Genomic DNA, 19,749 nt, shown 5'->3' with positions numbered 1-19,749 from the left:
TACCACTGAGCCACACTGGGAATTCCCAATAGTGATCCTTTTAAAAGATAGGTAGCTTAGGTCTTGTCCCTACCAGCTTCTTGCTCTTATTCCACTTAGATTAAAAGGAAAAGTCCTAATCATAGTCCTAATTAATTGGATCCTTGGCTGCTTCTCCATTCTTATACCTTTTGCTCTTGAAGTATCTACATTAATAGAGTTTAAATTATAGCACCCCCCTGCCCCTGCCGTGAGTTTATACTTAATTGGAGACCTAAACAAATAAACCTAATCTCTATCTAATATGCTAAGTACCACTATAGGGATGACATAGACATACACCAAAGAAAGACCCAAAATAGACAGGAGGCTGGACTGGAAAGGTGTCTTGGAGTAGGTGACTTCTGAGTTGATTTGTGATGAATGCATGAATATGGAAAGTAAAGAAGGTAGCAAGCAGTGCAGAGAAAACAGTTATGCAATACATATGCATATTTCTTTTTTTTTTTTTTTTTTTTTTTTTTTTTTTTTTTTAAGCAGCTACACCTGTGGCATATGGAAGTTCCTAGGCTAGGGGTTGAATTGGAGCTGCTGCTGCTGGCCTATACCACAGCCTTGGCAATACCTGATCTGAGCCACATCTGCAACCTAGCCCGCAGCTTGTGGCAACGCTGGATCCTTAACCCATTGAGCGAGGCCAGGGATTGAATGTGCATCCTCATGGATACTATGTTGGGTTCTTTTCTTTTTTTCTCTTTTGTCTTTTTAGGGCCCCACCAATGACATATGCAGGTTCCCAGGCTAGGGGTCGAATTGGAGCTACAACCTACATCAGAGCCACAACCACGCCAGATCGGAGCCGTGTCTGTGACCTACACCACAGCTCACAGCAACACCTTATCCTTAACTCACTGAGCGAGGCCAGGGATTGAACCCACAATCTCATGTTTCCTCGTCAGATTCGTTACTGCTGTGCCACGACAGCAACTCCCTTTGTTGGGTTCTTAACCTACTGAGCCCCAATAGGAATTCCTGCATATTTCTTTACAGTCCCTCAGCATGATTTTGTTATTATACTGGGTTAACTACTTTTCGAATTACTGGGTTGGTTTAGGCCAAGGGAACCCAATTTTATTAGTTCTTTCGCCATATGGTTACTGCCTTTTGACTTCTAGGTTTTGAGACCTGGCAGAGCATTTCATAAAAGACTTGGCTAGGTGCATCATCTGAGCTACCATGTGAGAGGTGAACAGATACTTGTGTGAGTGTGTGCATGCATGTGTTTAAGGGAGGAGGAAGAATGGACTGAGATGGCTTTACAAAAGAAATGCTTGTGATCTCCTTTCATATGCTGTCAATGTATATGATGCAGGATTAGAGTAGGAAATAATTTTTATCGGACATGCACAGCTTTACATGTGTTCTTGAGGTACATCCTTAGAGCTGGAATGTTTCACCCATAACATGTATTAGAACTAAATTCTTATTTTTAGAAAGATTTCAAATTGCTACTGCTTTGGATAATTATTATTATTACCCAGGCTTTTGACATTGGTTTGCAGTGGAGCCTTTTATTCCTTTATTTTGCCAAAAAAATAAGTCTATTATTTGCCAAGTAAGTAAATAAATATATTATTTTGCCAAACTCCAAGGTCTTACCTTAACAACTATGAAGGCTGCATGGGACTTTGGTGACCTTTCCCCCTCAGATCTCTATTGGAAACTTACAGGGGAAGTTGAAAGATAGAAATTTAGTTGAGAATAGTGTAATAGTTCTCAGCAATAACACAGCATAATATTTATTAAAAGCCTTTTGTTTTACCTCTCAGGAAACATCTGCCTAAGCACCGCTCTAGCAGAGGAAATCAAAACCGAGGCTGACCAAACCTGTGCCACAGTTCCACCTTCGAATCCCAGGGCAGACTATGCTTCTATGTCTAGTGGCCACGTGACGTCTGAGGAATCAGACCCACCCAAGCTCCCCTGGCCAAAATCACCTGAGTCCTACTCCTCCGTAGCAGAGAGTACCAGCGCTTTGACAGAAGGAGAAGAGAGTGATGTGGAGAGCCGAGGGAGTGGCCTCGAACCTGGGGAAGCCTCAGCGGTCCTCAGTGGCGAGAGAAATGGCTTCAAAGTCCCCAGTGTACGTAGCAGTGTCAACTTTTACTGTATTATGTTGTCAAGGCACTCTCTGAGTACAGCATGCTGTATGTCAGAATCTTATTTTAGGAAAGAAATAACATTTCACATTTGTGGTCCTTAAACACACTTGCTTCGATGATTGGGAGGTAAGCCTCTGTGAGCTCTAGCTCACATGGTGATAATTCAGAGAACATGGAACTTGTGGCTACATGTTGGAGCTTAATTTTCTTTCTTTTTATTTGCATTTTTCTAAAATTAATTATTTTGAGATAATTACAGATTTACATGCAGTGGTAAGTAGTATAGAAAGATCTTATGTACCCAGTTTTCCCCAATAGTATTAACTTGGAAAACTCTAATAGGATGTTGCATTGATAGTGACATTGATACAGTCAAGATTCAGAATGGTTCTGTCACCTGCAGTATCAGCCAGGCTAGAAATAATTCACTTGCAGGGCTCTGACCTCTTTCTGCCAATACTTAATAACTCTGGGTCCCAGGCTTCCTAGTGCCTCTATTTTAACATTAGAGCAGTCGTGCCTTCCCCTCACTCTTTCCTCATGGATTCCAAATCCAGGACCAGGCTGACCCTCTGGTCCTGTCCACTCTGCCTAGATACAGGCCTTTTGCCTTTAGAAAAACTCAAGATCCCTCTTGATTTCCAACCTCCCTGTTCTAACTCTTTGCATAGGGCCTCCTTGTTTCTTGTTGGTTCTGGTCTGATGTTAATATCATAGTCTTTTAGTATAAACTCTCACCGCAACCGTAAGATTGTGAGTGTATCAGCCAGGCTACAGTTGTGTGTAGTGATGATCAGAATTTGGTAATCTCTTCTGACCCATACAGCTTGATAAAGGAGTTCAAGTGGATGAGCAAGGGGATCCTCACATGTTTGAGCAGATAAATTGTGCTATCTGCTGAAGAGACCCACTTGATTGCTTCTGCTCATTTCACCTCCTCACAAGCCTTTTGTCTCTTTGAGCAGCAAAGGAGAGTAAATAAGGACATTAACATGGAATACTGTGGAGTTTTGTTTTGTTTTTTTTTTTCTTTTTTTTAATATGGCCACACCCACAGCACATGGAAGTTCCTGGGCCAGGGATTGAATTCAAGCCTCTGCAGCAATGCCAAATCCTTTAACCCACTGCGCTGGGCCCAGGATTGAACAGTGCCTCCGTAGCAACTCAAACCATTGCAGTTGGATTCTTAACCCACTGTAGCACAGTGGGAACTTCTGGAATACTCTGTTTATAAATAGTTTTAAAATGTTCAATAAAATATAAATGATTTCCTAATTTCACCAAATAACTTTTGTCATTTCTTTGCGTGATTGTCTGTAAAATATTTCTCGGAAACATATGAGAAATAGAAAAATATGGTTTAATTTGTTTGAAAAGGTAGCTAAGAGAAATTGGAAAATAGTATTCACATTGCAGTAAACAAAATTTACAACTTAATATACATAGGGATTAATTATAGCTGAACAGATATTAGGATTCTGGAATGGTAACTAAGTCAAACGCCTGTTTATATTTGGTGAGATTCTTTAAACTAGAATGGAACTGAGAGTAACTTTTCTGTTTCCTTGCTTTTGGTGGAGGCAATGTGATTCTCAGTGCCTTTCACCTTCATCGTTATCATTTCACTGAACAAAAGACTGACCGCATAGGAAAGCAAGTGCTGCTATCAAGGGCTGAGTGGCTTAGTATGCCCTTGTCAGGAACAGCTGTGTGGTATTTTTTTCTCACACCATGATGTCAGGCAGTCCTTCTAAGTAATACAGACCCATTATGTTTTTGTGTAGTATGACCAGTTTTTCTTAGTATTAATTTTGATGCTATGTGTATGCTGGTGGTAGGTAGTTTTAGTCAGCCTTCTCAAGAAACAGTGTTATTTTGTAAGGTGTCTGCCTATCTGTAACTGATTTCCATGCTTTTCCTGGAATAAACCAACTATGTTCACACTTTACATGCTCTTCCTGCTATCCAAAATACTCCACCAGAGGGCTCTAAATGTATTGCTCCCTCACTGCACTCAAGATGCCATTCAAAAGTCTTCTTTTCAGATGACCCTGAAAAAAACAAAACAAAACAAAAAACAAGCCTCCTCCCCATCTATTTCTATCCTCTGTCATGCTTTATGTATTTATTTATTTTGGTATTGCCTGTTTATTTTTCCCTGATAGATATTTTCTTTTTCCTTTTTTATTGCCTTGTCCTCCCCCCTCTATAATACACTCCTTGGAAGCAGGGACCTGGTATAATTTTTTCCTGCTGTAGCTCACTCTTAGAACAGTGTGGCATGTAGTAAGGGCCTAATAAATATAAGTATATATTTTTGTCTTGTCTTTTTAGGGCCGCACCTGTGGCATATGGAGGTTCCCAGGCTAGGGGCCAAGTAGGAGCTGCAGCTACCGGCCTACACCCCAGCCACAGCAATGCAGGATCTGAGCCATGTCCACGACCCACATCACAGCTCACGGCAATTCCTGATCCTTAACCCACTGAGCAAGGCCAGGGATCGAACCCGCAACCTCGTGGTTCCTAGTCGGATTCGTTGACCACTGTGCCACGGCAGGAACTCCAAGCAATGCCATATTCTTAACCAACTGAGTAAGGCCAGGGATTGAACCCATATCTTCATGGATACTAGTTGGGTTTGTTAACTACTGAGGCCCAACTGGAACTTCCCTAATAAATATTATTGTTGTTGACTGAGTTATAACTTCCCATATTACTTTTTAGCTATTTTTAACCATAGGTAAATCTCATCTGGTATTATTGCTTTCTGATCCTAGCTTTTATTAGAGTATTCTGACATATTTTTATCATAATCTTGCTTTGGTGACAGATGTCAGCACAATTTCTCCCCTTCAGGGCGCTCCTTCTTTAGCTTACAGGGAAATTTTTGAGACTTTTTTTTTTTTGATTGCATGTTCAAGAAAGCTGGTAAGTAGTTTCTGTCTGGAACGTGGCAGGGTGCATATAACTTTTTCCTCTATCTTTGAAAGGAAAATGTAGTCTGGGAAACTCAGGACAAAAGAGTTTACATAAAATATAAGTGATTTCAAGATGACAGGCATGTGCCATATTAAAACAACAAGAGCAATAACTTGATTTCTCATTTGATTCTTAGAGAAGTGGCAATTCATATTTGGGAGGAAGAGAGAGCTCTCACCTTGGCAGTATTGCCAAGGTAGAAAACAAAATAACCTGCCATCTATTCACCTGGGAGCAATTACCTTGGTCCTGTATAGTTAGGAATATATAATCCTAAATGTAAAGTAGTTTTAAAGAACTTTTGAAACCTTGGTAACTGCTGAGTTTAGTGTATGTTTGAAAAACATACCCTGCCCTACAGATAGTGTTTTAATAGCAAGTGGAAGAATTAGTTAACTTACTCCTCTGTTAGTAAACCTACTAATAGAATATATTCCTGTTTCTTTTGACCTGAAGATTTCAATTTCTTTAACAAAGGGCAAATTCAGTAGACAAATAATTACAGGAGTTCTTCATTATTAAATTGTCATAAATCATCACAACTGTAGTTTTTTGTTTAAAACAAATCTTTAATGGTGGGTGTTTCTCCCCCATTTTTTTTTTTTTTCCGTAACCAGAGAATAGAGGGAGAAACCAAAACTGCTAAAAGTTGGCGCCATCCACTTAGTAAACCTCCAGCAAGATCGCCAATGACTCTGGTGAAGCAACAAGCGCCGAGTGATGAAGGTGAGCTTGGGTTGTTTTTCAGTATTTATTCTATTTATACCATGTAGTGTTCAGTATTTATTCTGACAGTTTGTTGTAACAAACTTTTTTTTTCATTTTTTAAAGTTTTATTGAAGTAGATGATTTATAATGTTGTGATAATTTCTGCTGTACAACAAAGTGATTCAGTTATACATGTACACAATACCCATTCTTTTTCAGATTCTTTCTCCTTGTAGATTATCACAGAATATTGTGTAGAGTTCTCTGTGCTATATACAGGAGGTCCCCACTGGCTAGTCATTCCATACATCTCTGTGTGTGCATGTGCCAATTCCAAACCCCAAGTCCGTTCTTCTCCCTACTACCTGTCTCCTTTGGTAACCATAACTTTGTAACAAACTTTTCTAAAAAATTGCCTGGTAAAGAGGAAATGAAATCAGGTGGCAGATATATACCATAAGGAGGCCATAAGTAATACATAGTTTGTTTGGAATTTGTATTTTAGGCATAAAGTATTGCTTCACGTAATCTAGCTGTGTTTCTAGTAAAGTCTTCCTTTTTTTTTTTCCTTCCGCTTTTTAGGGCCACACCTGCGGCATATGGAAGTTCCCAGGCTAGGAGCTGAATCAGAGCTGCAGGTGCTGGCCTACACCGCAGCCACAGCAATGCGGGTTCCGAGCTGCATCTGTGACCTACACTGTAGCTCACTGCACCGCCAGATCCTTAACCTACTAAGCAATGCCAGGGATCCAACCTGCTTCCTTATGGATGCTAGTCAGATTTGTTAACCACTCAGCCACAACAGGAGCTCCAGGTCTTCCTTTTTAATATGATGCGGTGAATTGGTCATTTCTGACATTTGCCTTAAGATCCTCCAGAAGTTGACAATCATTTCTCTAAAGGTATCAAGTCACAGAATTAATATGCTGTGTGTTTCATTACATTGCCTTTGTCTTTAACATGAATCCTGTAATTTTATTAACACCATCTGAGTAAGAAACTACATGCAGTATTTGTGTATCTTGTTATATCTGGTGTGTTGGGAAATGTCGTTGCTCATAGACTAGATTTTACTGATGTGGCTTGGTGTGAAGTAATTTACAACCAGTTACTATCTCTGGATGTAACATTTATTTTTTTGTTTTACCCCATTGCCCCTTTTACCCCTCTGTTTCCAAAAATGTATTTACGTTCCCCTCAATAAAAAAAGCAGACCACTGACCAGATATTTTGTCCTTGCAAGCGATTCATAGCATTATAAGGGTTTGTTTTTTTTTAATTTCTAAAAGAATCAGTTAAAGCAGATTTTCTGTAAAGAGCCCTTCTCTTTCTCTTTTTTTGAAAATCAAATTCACTTTATATATTTTTTAATTATTCAATGAATTTTATTACATTTATAGTTGTACAATGAGCACTACAACCCAATTTTATAGCATTTCCATCCCAAACCCCCACCCGCCTGAACTGTCTCATTTGGAAAACATAAGTTTTTCAAAGTCTGTGTGTCAGTCAGTATCTGTTCTGCAAAGAAGTTCATCGTGTCCTTTTTTTAGATTCCACATGTAAGTGATAGCATATGATGTTGGTGTCTCATTGTCTGGTGATAATTTCTAGGTCCATCCATGTTGCTGCAAATGCCATTATTTCTTTCCTTTTAATGGCTGAGTAATATTCCATTGTGTATATGTACCACCTCTTCTTGATCCACTCCTCTGTCAGTGGACATTAAGGTTGTTTCCATGTCTTGGCTATTGCAAATAGTGCTGCAGTGAACACTGGAGTACATGTGTCTTTTTGAGTCATGGTTTTCTTTGGATAGATGCCCAGGAGTGGGATTGCTGGATCAAATGATAGTTCTATGTTTAGTTTTCTGAAGAATCTCCATACTGTTTTCCACAGTGGTTGCACCAATTTACAATCCCATCAACAGTGTGATAGGGTTCCTTTTTCTCCACACCCTCTCCAGCACTTATTGTCTGTAGACCTTTTGATGATGGCCATTCTGGCTGGTGCAAGGTGGTACCTCATAGTGGTTTTGATGTGCATTCCTGTAATACTGAGTGATGTTGAACATCTTTTCATGTGTTTTTGGGCCATCCGAATGTCTTCTTTGGCGAACTGTCTGTTTAGATCTTCTGCCCATTTTTGGATGGGGTTGTTTGTTTTTTTGGCATGGAGTTGTAGGAGGTGTTTATAAATTTGGGAGATGAATCCCTTGTCAGTTGATTCATTTGCAAGGATTTTCTCCCATCCTGTGGGTTGTCTTTTCATTTTGTTTAAGGTTTCCTTGGATGTGTAGAAACTTTGAAGTTTGGTTAAGTTCCATTTGTTTTTTTGTTTGTTTTTAATTGTTATTTCCCCAATACAATTTTTTTCTACTGTACAGCATGGTGACCCAGTTACATATACATGTACACATTCTAATTTCGCACATTATCATTGATGCATCATAAGTGACTAGACATAGTTCCCAGGGCTAAACAGCAGGATCTCATTGCTAATCCATTCCAAAGGCAATAGTTTGTATCTATTAATCCCAAGCCCCCCAACCACCCCACTCCCTCCTCCTCCCCCTTGGCAACCACAAGTCTATTCTCCAAGTCCATGATTTTCTTTTCTGTGCCCTGCTGCTGTCACTGCCAGATGTTCTGGGAGGTACCCACACACCTGATCTCTGTCACTTCTCAGGATTCTGCAACTAGGAGCATCCTTTACAACACCTCATATGTGGGCCCAGTGAGATGGGTTGCTTCATGCATGGTCTACAGGTGATGGGGGCAAACCACTGCAGGGGTCTCTGAACAGGCACCACCTGCAGTTCCAGTCACCTCAGAGGAGGGCATTGCAGTCAACACAAGTTGTTGTTGTTCTCACTCCCCTGGGAACTCATGCACCCTGCTGTTACTACTGCCAAATGGTCTGATCACCTTGAAGTTCCATTTGTTTATTTTTTTGTCAAAAGCTTTTTCTGCATATTTTGAAATGATCATATCTTTTTTGTTTCTCAGTTTGTTGATGTGGTGTATCACACTGATTAATTTGAGGATATTGAAAAATCTTTGCATCCCTGGAATAAATCCCACTTGATCATGGTGTACAATCCTTTTAATGTATTGCTGGATTTGGTTTGCTAATATTTTGTTGAGGATTTTTGCATCTATGATCATCAGTGATATTGGCCTTAGTTTTCTTTTTTTTTTGTGGTATCTTTGGCTTTGATATTGGGCTGATGGTGGCATCATAAAATGAGTTTGGGAGTGTTCCTTCCTCTGAAATTTTTCAAAATATTTTCTGAAGGATAGGTGTTAGGTCTTTTCTAAATATTTGGTAGAATTTGCCTGTGAAGCCATCCGGTCCTGAAGTTTTATTTGTTGGAAGCTTTTTAATCATAGTTTCAACTTCAGTACTTGTGATTGGTACTTTCATCTTTTCTATTTCATCTTGGTTTAGTCTTGAAAGATTGTACTTTTCTAAGAATTTGTCCATTTCTTCTAGGTTTTCCATTTTATTGGCATAGAGTTGCATATAGTAGTCTCTTATGATCCTTTGTATTTCTGTGATGTCTGTTGTTACTTCTCCTTTTTCATTTCTAATTTTATTGATGTGAGTCCTCTCTCTTTTTTTCTTGATAAGCCTGGATAAGGGTTTATCAATTTTGTTGATCTTTTCAAAGAACCAGCTTTTCATTTCATTGATCTTTTCTGTAGTTTTCCTTGTTTCTATTTCATTGATTTCTGTTCTGATCTTTATGATTTCTTTCCTTCTACTAACTTTAGGTCTTGTCTGTTCTTCTCTCTCAAGCTGCTTTAGATGTAAAGTTAGCTTGTTTATTTGAGCTTTTTCTTGTTTCCTGAGGTGGGCTTGTATTGCTGTAAACTTTCCTCTTAGAACAGCTTTTGCTGCATCCCATAGGTTTTGGGTGTCGTATCTTCGTTGTCATTTGCTTCTAGGTATTTTTTAATTTCCTCTTTGATTTCTTCAGTGATCCATTGGTTGTTTAGTAGCATGTTGTTTAGTCTCCATGTGTTTGTGTTTTTTGCAGTTTTTTTCTTGTTGTTGATTTCCAGTCATATAGTGTTATGGTCAGAAAAGATGCCCAATATGATTTCAGTCTTCTTAAAATTACTGAGCCTTGATTCGTGGCCCAGAATATGATCAATCATAGAGAATGTTCCATGTGCACTTGAGAAGAATGTGTATTCTGCTGCTTTTGGATGAAATGTCCTATAAATATCTATGAAGTCCATCTGGTCTAATGTTTGATTCATGTCCTATGTTTTCTTGATGATTTTCTGTCTGGATGATCTGTCCATTGCTGTAAGTGGGGTGTTAAATCCCCGCTTTATTGTGTTATTGTCGATTTCTCCCTTTCAGGTTATTAGTAGTTGCCTTAGATGTTGAAGTGATCTTACGATGGGTGCATATATATTTACAATTGTTATGTCTTCTTCTTTGATTGATCCTTTGATCATCATGTAATGTCCTTGTCTCTTAAAATGTTCTTCATTTTAAGGCCTATTTTGTCTGTTATGAGTATTGCTACTCCAGATTTCTTTTGATTACCGTTTGCATGGAATGTTTTCTTCCATCCTCTTACTTTCAATTTGTATGTGTCCTTAGAAATGAAATGGGTGTCTTGAAGACAGCATATATATATATGGGTCTTGTTTTTGTATCCATTCAGCTAGTCTATGTCTTTTGGTTGGGTGTTTATTCCATTAACATTTAAGGTAATTATTGATATGTATGTTCTTACTGACACTTTATTAACTGTTTTGGATTTGTTTTTTGTTACTCTTTTTTTCTTCCCTACTTCTCTTGTTCTCTCCTCTTGTGGTTTGATGACTGTCTTTAGTGCTGTATTTGAGTTTATTTTTCTTATTTGTTTGTATATCGACTGTAGATTTTTGATTTGCAGTTACCTTTAAGTTTTGATATAGAAGTCTATATATATAGGAGATTGTTTTAAGTTGTTTTTCTCTTAATTGCAAGTGCATCTCCAGTGTCCTGCATTTGTACCCTCCTCTTCTCATGATTTCTTATTTGGGTAGCATATTTGTGTGTGGATGATTTTCTATCTTTACTGTATATATGCCTTTACTGATGAGCCTTGTCATTTGTGGTATTTTTGTTTCCTGTTGCTGTGTTTTCTCTTCTGCCTAGAGAAGTCCCTTTAGTATTTGTTGTAAAGCTGGTTTAATATTGCTGAATTCACTTAGCTTTTGCTTATCTGTAAAGCTTTTGATTTTTCCTTCACATGTGAATGAGAACTTTGCTGGGTAGAGTAATCTTGGTTGGAGGTTTTTTCCTTTCATCACGTGAAGTATATCATGCCACTCCCTTCTGGCCTGCAGAGTTTCTGCTGAAAAATCTGCTGATAACCTTATTGGAGTTCCCTTGTATGTAGTGTTTCTTTTCCCTAGCCGCTTTCAAGATTTTCTCTTTGTCTTTCATTTTGTTCTGTTTGATTAGTATGTGTCTTGGGTGTTCCTCCTTGGGTTTATTTTATATGGTACGCATTGTGCTTCCTGGATTCGAGTGAGTGGTTCCTTTCCCATGTTAGGGAAGTTTTCAGCTATCATCCCTTCGAATAATTTTTCTGTCCCTTTCTCTCTCTCTTCTCCTTCTGGCACCCCTATAATACGGATGTTGGTGCATTTAAACTTGTCCTAGAGTTCTCTGAGACTCTCTTCATTTCTTTTCACCCTTTTTTCTTTTTTCTGCTCTGGATTAGTGATTTCCACTAGTCTGTCTTCCTCCTTGCTTATTCATTCTTCTGCCTCTTGTATTCTTCTGTCAGTTGCTTCTAATGAATTTTTTTATTTCAGTTGTATTTTTTATCTCTGCTTGCTTAAGTTTTATATCTTGTATCTCTTTGGTCAGTGTTTCCTATAAATTATCCATCTTTGCCTTCAGTTTATTTCCCATGTCTTGCATCGTCTTCAGCATCAACAGTCTAAAGTCTTTTCCCTGGAGGCTGAGAATCTCCTCATCCCTTAGCTGTTTTTGAATTTTTTTTCTTTCTCCATTCTCTACCTTTCATTTTTATAGGTTTTTGGTGTAGTAACCTTTTTACAGATAATATAGTTGTAGCTTCTCTTACTTCTGGCATCTGTCCACCTTGTGGCTGAAGTTGGTACAGGGGCTTGCTAAAGGCTTACTGATGGGAGGGACTGGTGCCTGCCCATTGGTAGGTGGAGCTGATTCTTATCCCTCTGGTGGGTGGGGCTTTGTCTCTGGGTAAAATTCAATGCAGCTGTGTGCCTGAGGGGTCTTTAGGCAGCCTCTTTACTGATGGATGGGGCTGTGATCCCACCTAAATTATCATTTGGCCTGGAGCTTCTCAGCACTGATGGGTGGGGCCAGATTTTCCCAAAATGGCCACCTTCTGAGAAACAAATGCTGATGAATATTCCTGAGAGCTTTGCCTCCAATGTCCTTAACCCACAACGAGCCACAGTCACCCCCTGTTTTCTCATGAGACCCTCCAACCCAGATTCCTCTGGAGCCTTTGCTTTGCCCTGGGACCCAGTGCACATCAAAGTCTGTGTGTACCTTTCAAGAATGGGGTTTCCGTTTCCCCCAGTCCCATGGAGCTCTTGTGCACAAGCCCCACTAGCCTTCAGTGCCAGATCCTTAGGGGGCTCTTTTTCCCAATGCCAGATCCCCAGACCTGGGGATTTGATGTGGGGCTCCGAATTCTCACTCCTATAGGCGAGTCTCTGTGATATAGTTACTTTCCATTCTGTGGGCTTCCCACCTGGAGGGTATGGAGTTTCTTATATTGTATAATTGCCCCTCCTACCATCTTGATTTGGCCTCTTCTTTGTCTTCTGGAGTATGATATCTTTTTGAAAATTTCCAGTCCATTTGGTTGAAAGTTGTTCAGCATTTGGTTGTAATTCTGTTTTTATGAGATATAGTATGCTCCAGTCTTTCTATTTTCCCATCTTAATCCTGCCTCTAAAAAGCCCTTCTCTGAGATAGTCTCCTTTACTGGTGGACATTGGTAATTAAGGTCATGTGTCTGTGAGGATGCCATCAAGGGAATAATGTGAATATTAACATAAGTTCCATTTAGTTTAAATCCAATTTACCAGTATATACATTTTTAGCAGATTTTTTTTTTCCTCTTACTCACTGTTTTCTTTTATGCCCCATGTTTAGTTGGAAAAAAAAATCATCAGTGTAGAGATCAGATATTGATGGTAGCTGTTTTTATAACACAAATTCAAGGTAGAATTCTGCCTTGAGTAATAAAATTAATGAAACATATTTGTCTTTATTTCCATATGTCATCATGTTTAGCTCTTCTTTCTGCAGCTTCATAATACCCAACACAAACCATTTTCCCTTTATTGCCAAGATAAAGGACAGGTTTTTTATGTTTTTTGTTTGTTTGTTTGTTTGCTTGCTTTTTATGACTACACATGCGGTATATGGATGTTCCCAGGCTACAGGTTGAATCAGAGATACAGCTGCCAGCCTAAGCCAGAGCCACAGAAATTCAGGCTCTGGGCCATGTCTGCAACCTACACTGCAGCTTGAAGCAACACTGGATCCTTTAACCCCCTGAGCAAGGCCAGGGATCAAACCCACATCCTCATGCATACTAGTCGGGTTTGTAACCCACTGAGCCACAATAGGAACTCCTAAAGGACAGTTTTGTGTAAAGTAATTACTACCTAATGTACATTACTTATGAATTTTCCTTGCCCTCTCCCATCATAGCCTGTAGTCAGCATAGCATCTCAGAAGGGAATGTGGATAAGGAAAACTTCCTTTTTATGTGTCTTTTTCTTCCTAGGAAGTTTATTTCCATGTGAGTCATCATAAATTGGCCCAGAATTTCTCCACAGAGAACAGTTCTGATTTCGATCAGTATAGTTTGCAAAATTTCTAAATGGATTGATTTAACAAAGTCATCTCAAGGGTTTGAAGTTAAATATATTGCTGAAACACTGGTGATTATAGCTTTTGTAGCAGTCTCACTCTGTATTTTAATATGTTAAGGACTCCCAGGATCCTGTGGGGATTCTTGAAAATTGAGAAGAAAAATCTGAGAATTACAATGATGGCTAAAGAATTTTACAAGCTTCTAAACTAAGAATGGAGAGTATCCCCTGCCCTGGCGAAAATTACTTGTATTTTGGGCACTGGAATGCCATTACCTCAGCCTTCTCCCTTTATATCTTGTACAGCTGGGAGTGAGTGAACATCAACATTATTAGGAGGTGATGAAGAGTGGGATTAGTGCCCTTTGGGAGCACACAACTCCAAATCTAGCCTCTTTGGGGAGTTTCCTAGCCTAATTATTGCTTGCTCTTTGCACTCCTCATACTGAAGTAGGTGTGTATGCCAGACAGAAACATGACTAGATTGGAGCATCTGAGAGAAATTGCATCTCTAATCAGCAGTGTCCCATACTGGTGACTGAGCATTTCTCTATCAAAGCTTTTCCCTAACAGGAAAGCAGCAGAGGGGAAAGATATTGATCAAGTACCTCTGGGAGCTTACGTGCAGCTGGGAGATAAGAGTCACTTCTGAGCTGCTGTTCTGAAGGGACGGTGCAGTGGCTCTTTGATCCTCAAATGACCTGAAACTGTAGAGATCATTCTAATTGGTGTCAGATCCTATAATTACAGCATCAGTAAGAATTTTCTGACCCTGAACCCATTCTTTCCTGGAAGAAGATTTTCCATACTTAGCAGAAAAACATGAGGGTCTATGGTGATGGAGCAGAGGGGGATACAAAAGAAAAGAATGGTGTTTTAGAATATAGCATTTTTATATAAAACTAGTATCTAATTATTTTTGGGGGTGGCGAAAAATTATCTTAAATGTATATTGCATATATGTTGTTTATAGTATAAAAGAAATTACTAATCTTTTTTGGGCTTCTTTTAACTGAAGTGTTTTACAGTTCCCTTTTCCTTTAAGTCAAGCAGCTGCACAAGGTGATCCTGAAGCATGGATTAATATTCTGTGCCTTCTCCTCTAAGTTAATTATGCAGTGTTGAATTGAAATAAACTTGAAAGAAAAGCACTTGGGTAGGCTGGTTTAGTTACATACCATTATGGGGATATGTACCCATTCTCCTCTTGTGCTATATCAATATAATGGCATGTTCCTGTTACCTGATTTCAGAGCTTTGTGGTTGAGTGACCCAGGGAAGAAGGGTGTGTGGGAAGCAGGGGTGAGCCAGCAGGCTCCAAGGACCACATGCTGGCCTGGACTCAGAAGGCACTGAGAATGAGAGGCTGGTGGTTGTTGGGATTGGGGGTGGGTGGACAACTCAGAAAAGTAATTCTTTTTCTTTGGTTGGTGAAGATGTCTGCTCAAAGACTGTCACATGTTTTCCTCAGTATTACAGCTTCAGTATAGGACTTTAACACTGTTCATGATCCAGTGCTGAGTTCTTTCTGCAGCTTCATTTCCCAACATGAATCCTCATTTCCATCCATTCGTACATTTTTTTTCTCATGAGTATGTTTGCTGCTTGATGCTTCTGTACGCTTCCCTGAACTCTTTCTTTACTTGTGATTTCCTTTTCCATCTTGACCATTCTCAACTACTTCTCCCCACTTACTCCTCCTTTCTCTTACTTTTCCTCTCCTGTCCTATTACATCTATGCTTACTTAGCTCTAGCATGTGGCCTTACATTTTGCTTCATGATTTGTCTGTGCGTCTGTCTCCTCATTCTCACTCCTTTCCTCTTGTCTCCATACTCCAAGGCCAGGTCAATCTGTGGCTTAATTCACCTATGAATCCCAAAGCAAGAAAGCCCTGATGATTAGCGCCCTTGAAATCAGCCATTAAAAAAGATAGTCAGGAGTTCCCATTGTGGCTCAGTGTAAATGAATCTGACTAGTAATCATGAGGACACAGGTTTGATCTCTGGCCTCCCTCTGTGGCTTAAGAATCTGGTGTTGCTCTGAGCTGTGGTGTAGGTCACAGACGTGGCTGGGATCTGGCATTGCTGTGGCTGTGGCCAGTGGCTACAGCTCCAATTCAACCCCTAGCCTGGGAACCTCCATATGCTGCAGGTGTGGCCCCAAAAAGACAAAAGAAAAAAAAAAGTTAGTCAAATACCTTAACATAACACGCTGTCATGTTAAAAGGAGAACAAAATTCTTGTCCAGGAAATATTTTCTATATGTATAAGAATATAGAAGGATATATTAAAACATGCTATTTTAATTAGCTGGGGATATAATATGTCACCTGACTGAGTTTTGTATCCTGACTGTGTTGGACTTCTTTTTACTATTGTGCCAAATCTTAGAACCTACTCAGAGTTAACATGAAGAAGACATGCTGCAGATGTGGCCAATGCTGTAGAGACCTGAGGGACCCCAGAGTAATGATATCCCACTGGGATAGTTGTTTAGCTTGTACCTTGGTATGTATGTATGTAGGGGTATGTGCGTGTGTGTGGTGTGTGTATTTCCTTCCCAGTTTGAAGGCATTCAGACACAGAAATTTTTTTTTTTTTATTATTTTCCCACTGTACAGCAAGGGGGTCAGGTCATCCTTAGATGTATACATTGCAGTTACAGTTTTTTCCCCCACCCTTTCTTCTGTTGCGACATGAGTATCTAGACATAGTTCTCAATGCTATTCAGCAGGATCTCCTTATAAATCTATTCTAGGTTGTGTCTGATAAGCCCAAGCTCCCGATCCCTCCCACTCCCTCCCCCTCCCATCAGGCAGCCACAAGTCTCTTCTCCAAGTCCATGATTTTCTTTTCTGAGGAGATGTTCATTTGTGCTGGATATTAGATTCCAGTTATAAGTGATATCATATGGTATTTGTCTTTGTATTTCTGGCTCATTTCACTCAGTATGAGATTCTCTAGTTCCATCCATGTTGCTGCAAATGGCATGATGTCATTCTTTTTTATGGCTGAGTAGTATTCCATTGTGTATATATACCACCTCTTCCGAATCCAATCATCTGTCGATGGACATTTGGATTGTTTCCATGTCCTGGCTATTGTGAATAGGGCTGCAATGAACATGCGAGTGCATGTGTCTCTTTTAAGTAGAGCTTTGTCCGGATAGATGCCCAAGAGTGGGATTGCAGGGTCATATGGAAGTTCTATGTATAGATTTCTAAGGTATCTCCAAACTGTTCTCCACAGTGGCTGTACCAGTTGACATTCCCACCAACAGTGCAGGAGGGCTCCCTTTTCTCCACAGCCCCTCCAGCACTTGTTATTTGTGGATTTATTAATGATGGCCATTCTGACTGGTGTGAGGTGGTATCTCGTGGTCGTTTTGATTTGCATTTCTCTTATAATCATCGATGTTGAGCATTTTTTCATGTGTTTGTTGGCCATCTGTATATCTTCCTTGGAGAAATGTCTATTCAGGTCTTTTGCCCATTTTTCCATTGATTGATTGGCTTTTTTGCTGTTGAGTTGTATAAGTTGCTTGTATATTCTAGAGATTAAGCCCTTGTCAGTTGCATCATTTGAAACTGTTTTCTCCCATTCTGAAAGTTGTCTTTTTGTTTTCTTTTTGGTTTCCTTTGCTGTGCAAAAGCTTTTCAGTTTGATGAGGTCCCATGGGTTTATTTTTGCTCTAATTTCTATTGCTTTGGGAGACTGACCTGAGAAAATATTCATGATGTTGACGTCAGAGAGTGTTTTGCCTATGTTTTCTTCTAGGAGTTTGATGGTGTCCTGTCGTATATTTAAGTCTTTCAGCCATTTGGAATTTATTTTTGTGCATGGTGTGAGGGTGTGTTCTAGTTTCATTGCTTTGCATGCGGCTGTCCAGGTTTCCCAGCAATGCTTGCTGAATAGACTTTCTTTTTCCCATTTGATGTTCTTGCCTCCCTTGTCAAAGATTAATTGACCATAGGTGTCAGGGGTTATTTCCGGGTTCTCCATTCTGTTCCATTGGTCTGTCTGTCTGTTTTGATACCAGTACCACACTGTTTTGATGACTGTGGCTTTGTAGTATTTCTTGAAGTCTGGAAGAGTTATATGCCTCCTGCTTGGTTTTTGTTTCTCAGGATTGCTTTGGCGATTCTGGGTCTTTTGTTGTTCCATATAAATGTTTGGATTGTTTGTTCTAGTTCTGTGAACAATGTCATGGGTAATTTGATAGGGATTGCATTGAATCTGTAGATTGCTTTGGGTAGGATGGCCATTTTCATAATATTGATTTTCCCAATCCAGGAACATGGAATATCTTTCCATTTCTTTACATCTTCTTTGATTTCTTTGATTAAGGTTTTATAGTTCTCGGCATATAGGTCCTTTACCTCTTTGGTCAGGTGTATTCCGACGTATTTGATTTTGTGAGGTACAATTTTAAAAGGTATCATTTTTTTGTATTCCTTTTCTAATGTTTCATTGCTGGTATACAGAAATGCAACTGACTTCTGAATGTTAATCTTATATCCTGCCACTTTGCTGAATTTATTAATCAGTTCAAGGAGTTTTGGGGTTGAGTCCTTAGGGTTTTCTAGGTATAGTATCATATCATCTGCATACAGTGACAGTTTGATCTCTTCTCTTCCTATATGGATGCCTTTTATTTCTTTTGTTTGTCTAATTGCTGTGGCTAAGACTTCCAAAACGATGTTGAAGAGCAGTGGTAAGAGTGGGCATCCCTGTCTTGTTCCAGATTGGAGTGAGAAGGCTTTCAGTTTTTCCCCATTGAGGATTATATTTGCTGTGGGTTTATCATAAATGGCTTTGATTATATTCAGGAATGTTCCCTCTATACCCACTTTGGCGAGGGTCTTGATCATGAATGGATGTTGAACTTTGTCAAATGCTTTTTCTGCGTCTATTGAGATGATCATATGATTTTTGACTTTTTTTTTTTGTTAATGTGGTGTATGATCCTGATTGATTTGCGTATGTTGAACCATCCTTGTGAACCTGGGGTGAACCCAACCTGGTCATGGTGTATAATTTTTTTGATATGTTGTTGGATTCGGTTGGCTAAGATTTTGTTGAGAATTTTTGCATCTATATTCATCAATGATATTGGGCAATAGTTTTCTTTTTTGGTGGTATCTCTGTCTGGTTTTGGAATGAGGGTGATGGTGGCCTCATAGAATGTCTTTGGGAGTATTCCTTCTTCTTCAACCTTTTGAAAGAGTTTAAGGAGGATGGGCGCCAATTCCTCTTTACATGTTTGATAAAATTCACCTGTGAAGCCATCTGGTCCTGGACTTTTATTTGTAGGGAGTGATTTTATGACCTCTTCAATTTCATTTCTAGTGATCGGTCTGTTCAGTAGGTCTGTTTCTGCTTGATTCAGTTTTGGCAGGCTGTAAGATTCTAGAAAATTGTCCATTTCTTCCAGATTGTCAAACTTGTTGCCATACAGTTGTTCATAGTATTCTCTTATGGTTTTTTGTATTTCTGCTGTATCCGTTGTGATTTCTCCTTTTTCATTTATAATTTTGGTTATTTGGGTTCTTTCTCTCTTCTTTTTAGTGAGTCTGGCCAGGGGTTTGTCAATTTTGTTCACCTTTTCAAAGAACCAGCTCTTGGTTTTATTAATTTTCTCTATTGTTTTTTGAGTCTCTATTTTATTGATTTCTTCTTTGATCTTTATAATTTCCTTCCTTCTGCTGACTTTAGGACTTTTTTGTTCTTCTTTTTCTAATTCATTTAGGTGTAGGGTTAAGTTGTCAATTTGGGATCTTTCTTCTTTTTTGAGAAAGGCCTGGATTGCTATAAATTTCCCTCTGAGCACTGCTTTCGCAGCATCCCATAGATTTTGAGAGGTTGCAGACAGAAATTTTTAACACATGTATACTTGTTCTGACTAGACTTTTCATTGGCAGCAGTTTGTGCTGACATAAACTCAGAACTTTTCATGAGCTGACATTAGGCTAACTAATAAACATTATACACTGACATGTGTACTCTTCTGTACATGCATTTTATC

The 19,749-nt window shown here is 39.2% G+C and overlaps 1 protein-coding gene across 2 annotated transcripts in view; it reads left to right on the top strand.

Moving 5' to 3' along the window:
* Positions 1 to 19,749, top strand: part of KDM4C (lysine demethylase 4C) — a 436,329-nt gene that overhangs the window by 245,464 nt on the left and 171,116 nt on the right. For both annotated transcript variants that reach the window (XM_021063862.2, XM_021063858.2), the window contains 2 exons: positions 1,809 to 2,122; positions 5,738 to 5,846. In XM_021063862.2, coding sequence (XP_020919521.1) covers positions 1,809 to 2,122; positions 5,738 to 5,846 — 423 coding nt within the window. The remainder of the gene's footprint in view (positions 1 to 1,808; positions 2,123 to 5,737; positions 5,847 to 19,749) is intronic.

The sequence above is a fragment of the Sus scrofa genome, chromosome 1 (assembly GCF_054392235.1).
Source record: "Sus scrofa isolate SSC_HxYL_T2T_F1_AM1 chromosome 1, Sscrofa_HxYL_maternal_Yorkshire_Landrace_v2.0, whole genome shotgun sequence".
Classification (NCBI taxonomy): domain Eukaryota; kingdom Metazoa; phylum Chordata; class Mammalia; order Artiodactyla; family Suidae; genus Sus; species Sus scrofa.
Note: the sequence above shows the minus strand (reverse complement) of the source record. Positions and strands in the feature narration are given on the sequence as shown.